General features: G+C 39.2%; 1 protein-coding gene across 2 annotated transcripts in view; it reads left to right on the forward strand.

Moving 5' to 3' along the window:
- Nucleotides 1-16,012, forward strand: part of SLC35D2 (solute carrier family 35 member D2) — a 52,189-nt gene that overhangs the window by 22,694 nt on the left and 13,483 nt on the right. Inside the window, exons 4-8 of one of the 2 annotated variants that reach the window (XM_060100733.1) lie at nt 2,183-2,250; nt 6,885-6,956; nt 8,168-8,236; nt 12,624-12,726; nt 14,024-14,116. In XM_060100733.1, the coding sequence (XP_059956716.1) occupies nt 2,183-2,250; nt 6,885-6,956; nt 8,168-8,236; nt 12,624-12,726; nt 14,024-14,116 (405 nt within the window). The remainder of the gene's footprint in view (nt 1-2,182; nt 2,251-6,884; nt 6,957-8,167; nt 8,237-12,623; nt 12,727-14,023; nt 14,117-16,012) is intronic. The other variant, XM_060100735.1, reaches the window with a different exon arrangement.

Genomic DNA, 16,012 nt, shown 5'->3' on the forward strand with positions numbered 1-16,012 from the left:
CCAGAGATAGAACCCATGCCCCTTGCAGTGGAAGTGCAGAGCCCTAACCATTGGACCGCCAGGGAATTCCCATAGGTGCCTAAAATTTAAATTAGTTAAATCTTACTGGTGAATTAAAGTGTTTAATTGTGCACAGTGGAACTCCTCTGTTTCAGTTCTTTTAGTGTTCCCCTGGAATTCAAAACAGGCATCTCTAACTTATCAAATTATAAAGTTGATTAATTAATGCATTAATTAGTCAGCAGGGGAATTAGCACAAATAATTTAGCCCATGGTTAGCAGAAACTAGAAGTCAGTACTGTCTTTATTTTGAATTGTATATGGAAATAGGGACAAGTGATTCTCTTCAACACCTAAGAACCTCTAAAGTTGTAATATCACCAGCTGTGTGATTGTTGAGTCAGTTGTACACTGTTAACCAGAATGTTGTTGACTGAAAAAAAATGTGCAACGTAAAAGTTGAGAATTATGTTTTATTTTGTGGACAAAATGAGGACTTAAGCCCAGGAGGCAGTCTCTCAGATAGCTCAGGTGGCTCTGAGGGACTGCTCCCAAGAGGTGAGGGAAGGGCCAGCATATACAGGAGTTTTTGCAAAAAAGACCAGGTAGCTGGAACTTCAAAAGATTATTGTTAGTTAAAGAAAGCCAGATAGTATCTCAAGCTAATGAATTTAGTGCTTTTCTATGTATGGGAAGATGCAAGAGTCTGGGCTCATTGAAATTATTCCTTTGATGTGACCTTAGCTATCTGGGACCAGTATCCTCTTCCTTTCCATCCTGAGTCTCCTCAGGGTGCACCATGGGGGTGACTGCAGTGACTGAGGGGTTGGCAGTGGGCAGCCTGTTTGTCTCCATCCTGAGTTCCCTCAGGGCTCACTTTCAGGGGGGCTGTAGTGGCTATCAAGCCATCAGGCTGCAACATCCTTTGTTTACTGATATGGCAGGCCCAAACAATTTTCATTTACAATGTTGATGAATAAAAGGGAAGGTCCTGGATCTATTTTCTTGCTTATGTTTCTTGAGCAAATTTCCTAATAAAGAAATTCTGTAACTTTTTTGCAGATGACACATAGTATTTAAAAATCTTTCAAAAGATATCTGAGTTGCACGCTTAGTGTCTTTTTAGTGGAAAAAGAAATGTTGGAGTCATCTTGATAGCTATGGAGTATTATATTAGTTAAAAAGTTCTTAAAAGTTATCGTATGAGCTTATGAAGGGATTTTTTTTTATTTATGGAAGACTAGGTGTTACATTTTGTCTCTTTTTCAGTGTGTTCTGAATAATATTTCTCTTAACAATCAGAAAATAATTCAGGAGCTCAGAGCTCAGTAAACCTAATTCAAGTACAAGCTACATTGTTTAACCTTGGTAGATATTTAATTATTCTAGGCCTTTAAAACAAATAAAGTAACTCCAAAGTAATGTGGCCAGTATACACAACTTTTTTTTTTTTTTTTTTTTTTTTTTTTGCGGTACACGGGCCTCTCACTATTGTGGCCTCTCCCTTTGCGGAGCACAGGCTCCAGACGCGCAGGCCCAGCAGCCATGGCTCATGGGCCCAGCCGCTCTGTGGCACGTGGGATCCTCCTGGACCAGGGCATGAACCCGTGTCCCCTGCATCAACAGGCGGACTCTCAACCACTGCACTACCAGGGAAGCCCCATATACACAACTTTTTGAAAGTGTCACCAACTGTGTGACACATCAATGGGATATAGACCTTTGCCTTTGTCCAGAAAAGTGCATATATGCATAGATAACAGAAGTTTGCATACTTTTTCAATGGCCTTCTGAATCTCATTCATAAACTATATTTATATAGTTTATCAGCGATAAACACCCATCCTCAACTCACCAACCTGGCTAGGGGTCTCCACCTAAGATAGGTGCTTGTTTAGAGCTTTCTTTTAGGGAAATAGTCTACTAATGTGGGCAAGGTCAAGAATTCCATTTCTATCCAGCCTCCACACCACCACCATGATTATGGATATCACTTCCTACCTATTTTTTGATCACATGGAGAAACTCATGATGTGTTCTGGATTCTGGAAAATTTAGTCATTGCAAGGAAAGGAACTCAGAATGATTTGCTTACTGATGGGGAGTGAATGTCACCATTTTTATATATGAAAGAAAATGTTATTAGAGTACTAACCAAATATTCTTTCTTTTTTTATTGAAGCTGTTTCCTCTGCCTCTCCTCTACGTTGGAAACCACATAAGTGGATTATCAAGCACAAGTAAATTAAGGTAGAGTGCAGGATAATGGTTTATCGGAGTCTTCATTTGTTTGCTTTTAGTGTCACAAAGACCAGCTTTGATTTTTCAAGATATTGCTTGGGCTACATATAGAAGACAATAATATTCCATATTTTAAGAAAATAGGGCCTCCCTGGTGGCGCAGTGGTTAAGAGTCCGCCTGCCGATGCAGGGGATACGGGTTCGTGCCCCGGTCTGGGAGGATCCCATATGCCGCGGAGCAGCTGGGCCCGTGAGCCATGGCCGCTGGGCCTGCGCATCCGGAGCCTGTGCTCCGCAACGGGAGAGGCCACAACAGTGAGAGGCCCGCATACCGCAAAAAAAAAAAAAAAAAAGAAAATAAGGTAGAGTTTTGAATTTAATTTGATAATGCTTTAGAAATGTTAAAAAGCTGATATATTTTTCTTTATGTTCAAGTCTGAAGATAGAATGTGAGATCTATAGAAATCAAGCTAGAGAAGGTATGATTTATTCAGGAAGATTCATTTATACGAACATGGTTCTGTGTAACTTTTGGTTTCATCACAGTTTTATAAAAGCAGGAATATTCTGTCAGATTTGGTGTAGGTCAGGCTTGGTACAAGGAGAAATAAATGACAGACGTTATTTTCAAGTATGTGATATATACTTCTGAAATCTGCATTTGCATTTATTTTATGGTCCTTTGACTACTCTGTTAAAAGTCACTGCAAAAATGAAAATAGAAATGTACAAAGACCAAGTCATCCTATAAATTGGAAAGCGTGGTGTGAAATATGTAGACTAATGAACACACATTAGGGTGACAAACCTTATGAAAAAGATGTGAATAATGGGAAAATAAAGTCTGACCAAAGGGTGACAGTAATGGAAGGAAACCTGTTTGTATAGGGAGAAAAGAAAAATGGCAGGTAGGAGGTAGACCAGAAGGAGAAAGTATGTATAAAACTGAGAAATGTGAAATTAGGCCTGTTGCCTTTCACTCTTGTTTGGAAAGGACAGATTGTGGTTGTTGTGAAAAACAAAATGTCCAATACTGTTTTTAGTTACGTATTTTAGTTGTTTTGTTGTTTCCTTCTGGGATTAGGACAGTCAATTTTCCTTAATTGTCTTAAATTTGTATTAAAACTCCCTGTGGTAGGTGCTATTGCTGTGTTGCCACATATCCTCTTGCCCTGTCTCTGAGCCCACCTGCAGTGTGGGGATGCCTTCAGTTACCCTCATAGCTGCCCAGCTGCACTGGGGGTCTCTGCCTCACAGATGAGGACTTCTTGTTTTAGTGATCTTACAAACATCTTTATTACAAGTGTTCTTCAACATTTCTCTACATGCATAACAGAAGAGGTAAGATGAAGGCTTCATGGGTGCTGTGGGGGCTTTCAGCAAGTGAGACTGAGGAGGAAGGAAGGAAGATTGCTTATACGTGGTGTTATGTAGTATGTTTCTCTGTCTCCCCTATTTTCCATAAACTGGTAGTTGGTCCTAGAGGCTTGATCAGATTCAGATTCAATTTTTCAGGCAACATAGGTTTATTGGTGATGTTGGGTTCCTTCTACTGCATCACCTCATGGGACACATAATGTTTTATCTCACCTTTAATGATATTTAATTGATCAGTTCCACTTTTAATGATTTTAAGGGGTCAGTCTGGTCCCTTCATTAGAATGTTTCCCATCAATTTTTCATCTAATGGTTTTAGCCTCTATTGATGATCATTGTCTAGATCCATTATTTCATTTCAAATTGAAAAATGATGATTTTCTAACTATATCACCCCTTCTACATTAATTGTCTAAACTTCCTCAATAAATACAAACTTTCATTCACCATATCATACAGGAAAGGCAGGATAAAGCTTTATTTATAAATGTTCAGAGTAATAAATTAGTGTCCTGTCACCTTCAATAGTGAGTTGTTGTTTTTTGTTTGTTTTGTTTTTTACCATCATTATTAACTCATGCATTTTCATTTATTTGAAACAAGTCCCTCATGAGATATGCATTTTGCAAATATTTTCTCTCAGTCTATGGCTTGTCTTTTCATTCTCTTAACACTGTCTTTCAGAGCAGAAGTTTTAATTTTAATGAAGCTCCACCATCATTTTTTTCTTTCACAGATTGTGCTTTTGGTGTTGTATCTAAAAACTCATTGCCAAACCCAAGGCCATCTAGATTTTCTCCTACATTATCTTCCAGAAGTTTATGTTTTACATTTAGGTGTATGATCCATTTTGAAGTTAATTTTTGTGAAAGGTTTAAGGTCTGTGTCTAGATTCAGGTTTTTTTACGTGTAGATGTCCAGTTGTTTGAGCACCATTTGTTGAAAAGGCTAGTCTATCTCCATTGAATTGTATTTGCTCCTTTGTCAAAGATTAGTTGAATATATTTGTGTGGGTATATTTCCGGGATTCTCTATTCTGTTCCATTATTCTATTTGTTTCATTTACTTAATGTTTTAATTCATTATATAAATACTTCTTTTGATGCTCAAATTATATCATCTCAGGTCAGTGGGAACCTCTTTGAGTTGACTCCTATGTTCTAGGGCCCCAGTAGTCTTTGATTACTTCCTTGCTTCCTGGCACATGATGTCCCAGATTTATTTGGACTTTTCCTACCATTTCTCCAAGGATCCCCTGGTTATTTTTAGTGTGAGGTTGAGGCCATAGTCTGGGTGCTGGATATATTTAGAAGGAAGGGCTAACACAGTATCCTGATGAATAATATGTAGGGTATGAGAAAAAGAAAGACCAAGATGCCTTCATGGTTTTTGGCCTGATGAAATGGAAGAACAGAATTGCTATTGATTAGGTCTATACCTAGGAGTAGGATTGCTGGGGTATGGCCATTCTGTGTTTAACATTTTGAGGAACTGCCAAGCTGTTTTCCAAAGTGGCTGTGCCATTTTACTTTCCCACCAGCAGTGTACGAGGGTTACAATTTCTGTACATTCTTGCCACATTTGTTATTGTCTATCTTTTTGATTATAGCTATCGTAGTGGTTGTGATGTCGTATCTTATTGTGGTTCTGATTTGCATTTCCCTGATGATTAATGATATTGACCATCTTTTTTCTTTTTTTCTTTTTTGCGGTACGCGGGCCTCTCACTGTTGTGGCCTCTCCCGTTGCGGAGAACAGGCTCCGGACACGCAGGCTCAGCGGCCATGGCTCATGGGACCAGCCGCTCCACGGCATGTAGGATCTTCCCGGACCGGGCATGAACCCATGTCCCCTGCATCGGCAGGCGGACTCTCAACCACTGCGCCACCAGGGAAGCCCCTCATAAGACATTTTTAAGTGAAGTTCCTGAAAATTCTTTCTGCACTGCTCTCTGGTTGTAGTGTGAAACCCCTCCTAAGGTCTGGTCAGGAGGAGCTGCCCACCCCACCCCCTAAACGCTGTGGTTCTGACTTTCCTTTCTTTGGTCACCATCTTCTCAGGGTCACATTGGAAGCAGATGGAGGTGTGTTTTTCCAGCCCTGGCAGTCTGTGGCTGTGCATTGAGCTGTGTCCTGGAATCTCTGGGTTTTGAGAGTGGGTGAAAGATTCATAAGTATTTTTGAAAGGCAGTGAATGTGGCCTCATTACATAAAGTTTTAGAGAAAAATTACCCATAATTTTATCCTCTAACATACTATTTTAAATACTCACTTTCAGTCTTTTTCCATATACAGAATGTATTTTATTACAGTTGTAGACTCTACATAGTTTTGTCACCTCCTTGATTTATTTAACATTCGTTTTTCAAGAGTGGTAAAGTTTTATATTATAGAATTAATGTATAATGTTCCCCCAAGTGGATTTATCATAATTTATTTAATCATTGCCTTGTTTGATATTCAGGTTGTTTCTGATGTTTTTCCCAAAGACATTACTGTAATGAACATGTTTGTGCACATGATTTTTTTTTCTTTCCTTTGGGTTATTATCTTAGGGTAAGTTTCCCAGCAAGAAGTAATTAGGTCTGGGCTTCCCTGGTGGTGCAGTGGTTGGGAGTCCGCCTGCCAATGCAGGGGACACGGGTTCGAGCCCTGGTCCGGGAAGATCCCACATGCCGTGGAGCGGGTAAGCCCGTGCGCCACAACTGCTGAGCCTGCACTCTAGAGCCCGTAGGCCACAACTACTGAGCCCATGTGCCACAACTACTGAAGCCTGCACGCCTAGAGCCTGTGCTCCGCAACGAGAGAAGCCACCACAATGAGAAGCTCATGCACCACAACTAGAGAGAGCCTGTGCGCAGCAGCGGGGACCCAACGCAGCCAAAAATAAATAAATAAAAATAAATTAAAAAAAAAAAAAAGAAGTAATTAGGTCCTAGGTTAGGATCCTTTAATGACTGTCCATACATAGTCCCAACTTGATTTGTCAGAGGCTGTATTGGTTCACATTGCATATAATCTTTTAGCACAAACTTTGTAGTAGTTGGATAGTATGATGTTTTGAATTTTTAGTAAGTAAAAGTGGCATGAAATTATTAAATCTTCATTTCTTTTTATTATTTAATATGATTTATTAGTAACATATGTGATAATTAAGGTTAATTCCTTATATTTAATTTGGAAAATTAATGGGCTTAATTAAAAATGTAAGGCATTAAAAAAATACTTGGTGTCTGATGATATTATACTTGAATCTTTTCCTGACAGCTTGCCGATGTTCACCGTGCTCAGGAAATTTACCATTCCACTTACTTTACTCCTGGAAACCATCATACTCGGGTGATTTTTGTTTTTCTTCTTTTCCTCTGGTGTCCTCTCCCCACACTCCACATTATTTTTACCTAGCAAATTCTCAACATCTAGTCATCTTTTCAAATAGTTGATTTGAAGTGCTAGTAGCAACAACTTAAGGGCAAATGGTTTGTTCACTTAAAAGCAGTCTCCTATTTCCATGATTCCCTAAGAATGTAATGAGTGTTTTTTAAAAACAATTATAATTTTACATTAGATAAATAAAATGTGTGTGTGGTCAAAAATTATTAAAAAAAAAAAAAGACAAAGAACCCCAAAACAGATGTAAATCTGTTTCCTGAGCCAGATGGAATATACGCTGATTTTGGAATGTAGAGGAAAAGTTGTCCACGTATATAGTATAGAATAAGAGTGCAGAAAATCAGGGAAATTCATTCTGATGCAGTAATTATGATGTAACATCAGAATAAATAAATTTTTATAATGTTGGTTTAAAAATTTCTCATAAAGATACTCAGGCTGACATCTAAAAAGGTGATTCTTGATTTTGCTGTGCAGATTATTTAAGGATGAAATTTGGATGATGGCCCACTGTTTTAAGTTTTACTATTGAATTTTATCTTAATCTTTGGATGCTTGATAAAAGTATATACCAACTAGACCCACCAGCAGGAGCTCTTCTGCATTTTGTCCCAGCGTCTTTCTAGTGAGAACAGAGAAATACATCTGTAATTAGATTAAGACAACTACTTAAGAAATAAAGTAAATTTGGTCTGATTTCCTAATCCATTTAAGTTACCTTTAGTACTCTTTTTACATAAAGCATTGTCCATTAGATATTAGCTATAAAACTGTTAACAATGTCTGTTTGCAGTTTATTTATTTAATTATTTAATTATTTAATTATTTATTCATTTTTTGCGGTACGCGGGCCTCTCACTGTTGTGGCCTCTCCCGTTGCGGAGCACAGGCTCCGGACGCACAGGCTCCGGACGCACAGTGGCCATGGCTCACGGGCCTAGCCGCTCTGCGGCATGTGGGATCTTCCCAGACTGGGGCACGAACCCATGTCCCCTGCATCGGCAGGCGGATTCTCAACCACTGCGCCACCAGGGAAGCCCTGCAGTTTATTTTAAAAATATAATCTATATTTTTTCCTCTCCTCCTCCTTTCCTTATCCATCCATCTATCCATCTGTCTGCCTACCTATCCATCCATCTGCTATTTATTTATTACAGGAAACAGTATTCCTTGAACATCATTGTCAGTGTCTTTGCCATCATTCTTGGAGCTTTCATAGCAGCTGGGTAAGACTTTGGACTATTTCTGCTCAATAACTCCTTTGTGCCTTTGACAATAGGCCTGGCCCCCTCCTCATTTTTCATTTTCCATCTGGCTGCAGTTGAATTGAGCAGCCAAGAGACAAATCTGTTGACGTTAGTGGAATCCCCATGTGTTCCTGTGAAAGTCAAACTGGGTTCCAAGTTGGCCAGAACATTTCTGAGAAATATATAGAGTGAGCATTATAAGGTATTAATACATCTTTTCTTCATAAAAAGGAGTAAACTGTATACTTTTATTACTGAATGTTTGTCTTCAATATAAAAATTTTACAAAGAATTTTGAAAAGTTCTTAGGCATTTGACTAAGAAGAATAACAGATTTATAAAGCCCTTGTAAGCTGATTTGTTTTATCATCCTGTGATGCCTTATTGGTCAATATTTCCAAGGGTGGAATACGCTCATTAAATGTTTGGGACATGAGCCAATACCAGTGCATGACTACTATCTTATTCATTAATATACCTGACCAGGAATAGGACTCCAAGTTTACATTTGAAAGCAGGCACTCGGACTCCTTTTATAGCATAGTGGTTAAAGCATGTGTGCAGTTACCTTCCTTGGTTTGAAACTTAACTTCTGTCAGCTATTTCTTAGCCTCTCTGTGCCTCAGTTTCCTCATTTATAAGGTATAAATGTTACATTTGGCCCTGTGTGTCCAAGGCTTCTGCATCTGTGGATTCAACCAACCATGGATCAAAAATATTTTTTTTAAATTCCAGAAGATTCCCTAAAGGAAAACTTGGATTTGCTGTGCACTGGCAACTATTTACATAGCATTTACATTGTATTAGGTGTTATAAGTAATCTAGAGATGATTTAAAGTATATGGGAGGTTGTATGTAGGTTATATGCAGACGCTGCACATCATTTTATATAAGGGTCTTGAGCATCCGTAGATTTGGGTACCTGCATGTGGAGGGCGTGGGAGTGTGGCGTACTGGAACCAGTCCCCCGTGCATATGGAGGGACGACTGTAATAGAAAAGAAAAACCTATGTGAATGAAAGGAAGAAAGAAAAAGTTGGAGGGATTTCAGTTAAACTAGTTTCATTAACTCATTTAGAAACAAAGAGTTCTGGATCATTAATTGCAAATTAAATAAGGTGTGGGCTACAGAGCCAGGATGTCTAGAACCTTATTCTAGTCTCCTCACTTACTGGCTATATAACCAAGAACAAGCTATTTAACCTCTGTGCCCCAGTTATTTTGACTATGAAGTGCAGATTAGAATATCATCCACCTAATAGCATCACTATGAGAATTAAATGAGATAATAATAAACCAAGATTTACACTAGTTCGTGGCCAAATTCAACAAAAACATGTTGAAGCATTTACTATATGCCAGGCATCATTCTATGTGCTGAGGAATCCAGCAGTTAACAAGACCGAGAACAATCCTTGCCTTCATGGAGCTTTCATTCAGGTTGGTGGAAACAGATAATAAGCAAAAGAAATTGATTAAAAATATAGCATGCCAGCTGGTGATAGATATTAGCAATAATAATGATGTTTATTATTGTTATAAATGTATTTAGTCCCTTGCCTAGACCAGGGTTTATTATTTGCATTTTTATCTGTAACTTCCTCTTCTCCAATTCTAGCTGTGGCTGAGCTCAGCCCCCTTAAAGCTGGCCTGTTTGGTTTCAGTGCTGTGTTTCATGCCTGATATGGTGCTGGTACAGACATTAAGCAGCCACACTTAGAGCCTGTTTTGGTCATGAGGACTTTTGTTCAAACAAAACATATGCGTGAAGTAGCTAAAAAAGGGAGGTGCTCTGTTGAAAGTGCCTTCCTCCCACAGGGCTGAGGTCTCCCCTGGGCCTCCTCTCTCTTCTAGGTTTCTTGGAGCTCAGTGTGAAAACCACTAACTTAGAGCCAGTTGAAGACATTTACAAAAATTGGTTTATAAAAATGTAAGTCTTTGATGAGGAATGGAACTTCAGACTCTGTGTGTATGAAAGCACATCTCCAGAAGCAGTTAGTAGGAATTCAGCTCATAGGTGATACTCTAGTGAGCTGAAAGGGTAAATAGTGTTTCCCAAAACATCTAACTTTTACCCAAGAGCCAGCTTGGAATAGTAATTCTCGGCTTTCCCCTTCCTCAGCACCCACAGAATGGATAATATCCCTGTGGGTAACAAGCACAGTTCTTAGCTGCAGCCCAGCTGTAACCGCACCCTTCTCTGCTCTCACTCAAATTAACTCATCAGATGCAGGTAACAGTTGAGCCAGTTTAGGCAGCTGTAACAAATAGCCCCTACATCGTGGTTGTTTAACATACCAGATATATTCTACTCACACTCCAGATACATACTAACATCAGTGAATGCTGTGGGAGCACTCTGCCCATTGTAGCTACTTAGGGACCCAGGGTGATGGAACCTCTGCCTTAAAGGGGGTTTCCTTGCTCATCCAGAAGAGAAGAAGGCATGTGGGGAATTGTCTGCTGGCTCTCCAAGCTTTTCCCCAGAGGTGATGTGTTACTTCTTCTTACATTGTATTTGCCAAAGCAAGTCACATGACCAGCAAAAGTTGAAATATAATGTCTGTGAACAGCCCTAAATGACAATCACATGGCTTAACCATGAATCTGCTCCCATTTATAACACAAGTAAATTCTTATCAAACTTCTGTGCTTTCACTACTGACCTAAACAAATGATGTTGGGAATTCCTGGCCCCCTCAAGTAGGAGACCTGAAAACTCCAAGAATTCCCCTTAGGCTCTCTGAGGAAGTGAGTAACACTTCCTTTCCATTCCTCTGGAATCCTCACTTTTTTGCTCATTCATCTCTTTGCCATCTTAGGGAATGGCAGACTCTTCTTAACACTGAGCTGAATGTGGGTAGGAAAGATCTGGAAAACCCTTATTTTCAGAGGTTCTATTGTGATTGAGCCAGATAATTATGATTTATGATGATCTAAAATTAATTTATATTCTCACAAATATATTTGTAGGTAAATAATGCCAGTGGAAGCCTCAAGCAAAATCTGGTTTAATTTGCATTCAGATTTTGATGCAGTTTTTGCCTATTTCCTTCTTTTTGGTTAGAAATAATCTTATTTTGATACTGAAGGGGATAAGGATATGCCACTCCAATATATGCCACTTTGGCATAAGCATTATTTTGAGTTGAAGGCAATTTAGAATCAACAGATGTGGGAAGAGTTCTCTGCCCTCCCTTTTCTGCCTAAAAGTAGACCATAAATTTGCCTTTGTGAAGGTGTCCCTTGGTCCTGTACTTGAAATAGAAAAGCAGTTCTTATCACCAGAGACAGAGAGTAAGCATCAAGATGAATCTGCATAAACAAACCTTATTAAAATAACCCTTATCTTCCACTAGTTTCCCCTATATATTTCCTAGTCCCTTTCCCACAATTTATTTGTTCCTTAACACCCAAACCCTCTTTTTTGTTAAAATGGTATCTATCTAAGCCCCAGAGTCTGACCACTTCTTTGATTTTCATTTCTTTTCTGTGAACTCCTGTGCATGTAAAATATTTAAAACAGTTTGTATATTTTTCCCCGTTATTCTGTCTGTTGTCAGTTAAATTCGCAGGCCCCCAGAAACTGACCCAAAGAGGGTAAAGGAAACCTTCTTGACAATATATACTTAAGAGTTTGGACATAGGTGTGGTACTGTTTGCAAGGTCAAGTGCAGGTGAACGCATCACATCTGGGATTAGCTGTTGTTCACTCTCTCCTCCCTTTGCCATATTCCCCCCGAACATTTTTATACTAGTGTTATTTATTTAAAATGGAAATTGAAGAGAAGATGCTTCAAAGAATGGGAAGAAAGGGGCCTTAGAGGAGTTGCAGAGAAGGAATGGATCCCTGCCTTGCCTTTTTGATGGGCAGGATAGTGGGGGTGCTAGTGGATGATGTGACTGTTTGGGGACCAGATGGAGGTGTCAGTTCCTCATTTGACCCCTTTACCCTGTCACTGCTCAGCTGTCCCCAGAGGGCTGTACTCTGGGGAAGGCCCTATTTACTACAATAAGAAAAGCCACAGGTGGGTTGAACAAATCACTCCTCTTAGAAAAGCAGGGCTCGTGCCGATTTATCAGTTAGCAAAAGAATGGCTTTGCAGTCAAAGGAAGATGGTTAATGTCCCTCTGGTTTTAAGCGGTTGTGATTAAGTTTAAGCCTCCGGAAGGCCTGGTTTTGTTTTTGTCTGGGAACAGGGCAGAAGAATTAACCATTCATCCCCATACAGGGGGAAAATATGCCAGAGAAAAGGTAGTTGCTAGCATCACAAATGGATTTGATTAGGAAAGATGAAACAGAGAGTGTCTGAGGCCAAGTTGTGAGTTTCTGAATAATCATACTCCTCTGTGTTCTCCCTCCCAGTTCTGACCTTGCTTTTAACTTGGAAGGCTATATATTTGTATTCCTGAATGATATCTTCACAGCAGCGAATGGTGTTTATACCAAACAGAAAATGGACCCAAAGGTACCAGATCTTCACTCCTTTAGCTTTTAGGCTTTGTCATCTGGCCACTGAAATTACATGAAAAAATGAACTTGTAAAGCTGACATGTAATTTAATTTATACGTTATGATCTACAGATGACTAATTTCTTTTTAATTATCTTGTCTGCATAGGTTCTTGTTACTCCTTGTCTTGCCAAGTTTCGGTGAAAATTAGGTAGGAAGGGAAAAATGGGCACTATTTTAGATGCAAAGTCAGGATACTATATAGAAAGGGGATTGTTTTGAAAGGCAAATTAAAATTAGAAGAAGATTTTTTTACCATCATCATCAGTGACCAATGTGAAGTCAGGAGTATTCTGAAAGCAGCTGTAGTTTGAGAGTCTGGAGATGTGGGTTACAGATACAAGTTTTGCTGCTGACTGGTTATTGTGACCTGGAACCTTCACTTCTCCAAACCTCAGTTTCCTCATCTGTGGAATGAGATGATTGGAATGGATAATTTATAAGGTCCTGTCACGGGCGGGTAGGCAGATGAGCTTTCCTTCGGTGTGGCTGCCCTTAGGTCAGAGCTCCCAGCCCTCACCCCCACCCCAGCTATGCAGGAAGCTCTGGAGGATGGGCCAGGCATATGTTTCTTTGTTCCAAGTTCTTTGTGTTGAGTGAGGGTGTTCTCTCTGATGGACAGGCGTATTCCTATGAGCTGTTTTTTTTATCTGCGCTGTATTTTTCTGCACTACCATTTGTTTTTTAATGGTGGCAGTTTTACAAAACTGGTTTTGCTGTCTTTTGAGAATCACAGTATGTCACCCTGTATGGAAAGTGGTGGATGTAGCCTCTAAAGAAAATTAAATTTATGCAAGATTAGAAAACAAGATACCTGGTGTTTTAACCCTGCTGTTCCTTAATAAAAAGAGCAGATGTGTTTAAGGGGTTCTGTTTATATTAATATTGTTAATGCTGTTTACTTTGTTCCAGATTTCCCATTTTGAATAACATGCTTTTAAAAAAAGAACAATTAGAATGTTAGAGATGGATGGAACCTCGGAGTCCATCCATCTCCATCCATTTTATCTGTCATTTTTTGGATAAAACAAATTTTTTTTTGGAAATCACAGTACACTTGAAATGAAGCATTTTACATCAGAAATTTGCTGAAAATATTCCAATACAGAGCTGGTCAGAATGCATGTTCTAACTCTGCATAAGTACATGGTTGTATAATTAGCTTCAGGGGAAAATAAAATAAAATAAATGGCTCCAGGAAATCTGATGCTTCATATTTCTAAAATTGAGTGGAGTTTTCTTGGTTTTTGCAGGAGTTAGGGAAATATGGAGTGCTTTTCTACAATGCCTGCTTCATGATTATCCCAACTCTTATCATTAGTGTCTCTACTGGAGACCTTCGCCAGGTGAGCTGATGACAGTCATTCATTCTTACTTAGCAGTGTTTAAAATTTTAATATTTAACCTGTGGTACTTACTGAAATAAAAAGTGTATAAAGGTAACTAGGATTTCGGAAAGCAAGATGTTTGGTACCCCCAGTAATACCTTTGGCACTTTCCCTTTTTTGGCATTTATCTTTAGAACTGTGGGGAGTAGCAGGAAGTAGTCAAAAAAACTCTGGTCTTGAAGCTTTTTGCAAAACAACAACAAAAATCTGAGTTTGAGTCTCACTTTCCCCTTTGTTGGCATGGGGATCCTGGGAAAGCTAGTTAACGTTGAAGGGGATTTTGATAGTTTAAAAAATGGATTTACCTATTTATTACCCTTGTTATGGACATTTGGAAAAATACACACAAAATAGAGAGAATAATTTAATGAACTCTCATGTACCTATCACACAGCTTCAACACTTTTTGGCATTTCACCATTCTTATTTCATCTATCCTCACCTGCTCTCACTTTTTTCCCCCCGGAATATTTTAAAGTAAATCCCAGACATCATGGCATTTGCTTCTAAATATTCCAGGATCTACGTTTGAATTTTGAGAAGGTTTTGTTCTTTTGGTATTTGCCCTGTTCACCTTATCTGCTGTACACCTGTCAGAGACAAATAAAATGATAAATTAGTATAAGGATGGGAGGCCCAGTTGTGGGGTGGGTATCTCTTAGGAAGAGTGAATGTTCACCCCATAACATCCGCATGGCTACTTTGAAATGTGCGGGCTCAGAAAGTTGCCAGACAAACCACTTTAAGTTCATGTGAGAAACAATGTGTGCTGGGCAAAATCCTGGTCTAGTGTGGCCTCTGGCCTCTCCCACAGACGTCCCCCTCCACACCATGGGCTGGTCATTAACCTTCATGAACCCTGTTGTTGCTGGGCTGGGGGTGGGGTTCACAGTCCCCCACCTTTGCCCCCACCCCAGCGGCAGACGTTGACGGCATTTCTGTATTGAACAGTCAGCATGGTTGTGTGGTGCACACAGGTTGAGCCTCAATCCCATTTGTCACCTTTTAGGGGTTTGAATGACTTTAGAAGGTTTCAGATTCCGGGGACTCCTGGGGTGAATGTCAGGGCTTGTTGTTCTTTCTCAGAACTATACTTTCTCCCTTGTACAGTTCCTTTCTCAGAACAAGAGAAAGGTTGACCGGCTTAGCAGCAATGTCCCCAGGGGTAAACATCCATTTCCATATGTTTATATTGAAAACTACCAAGAAACCCCAGTTTTGATTAAAGGGGTCTCAGTGTGTGAACCTGGGCCTCACTGTTAGTTCAGAATATTGGAAGTTAAGGTAAGCACCCCATATACCTCTAGCAATGATGAACAGGGCAGAATATCTAAAAAACACGTTATTTATTTTTCAGCTACCATCAATTAAACCAATTTAGTGTCAGCAGCATTACATAAACAAGGTGAAATTATGAGCCCTCAATGTCCTACCGGCTTGTCTCTTTTCATTATCATAAAAATGAGTTTTTCTTTTGAGTCTCTGGAGTTTATCTGTTCTGAGGTTCTGGTACTTTATAGCCTTTCAGATATATATATTTATTTCTAGAAATAGAAATCTAGAAACTTCTAGGAACTCTTAGAACACCTGATTGAAACTAAAAGCACATTTCCCTATGGGAACAGTGTTATAAATGGCATAGTGACCAGAAACTGAATTTAGGTACCTTTTGAAAATAGACTACGTGTATTATGTTAATAATTTATAACAGCATTTCAATAGGAATATGTATTTCCACATTTAAATCGTTGACTTACAAACTTATAGCATGGTGCTTTCAGAAGTTGCCACCTGCTTGTAATGATTACCATGCAGAATTATTACACTTTCTCAAGTAATAGTAAAAATAGCTAA

Source organism: Mesoplodon densirostris, chromosome 6 (genome assembly GCF_025265405.1).
Source record: "Mesoplodon densirostris isolate mMesDen1 chromosome 6, mMesDen1 primary haplotype, whole genome shotgun sequence".
In the NCBI taxonomy this organism is placed as follows: domain Eukaryota; kingdom Metazoa; phylum Chordata; class Mammalia; order Artiodactyla; family Ziphiidae; genus Mesoplodon; species Mesoplodon densirostris.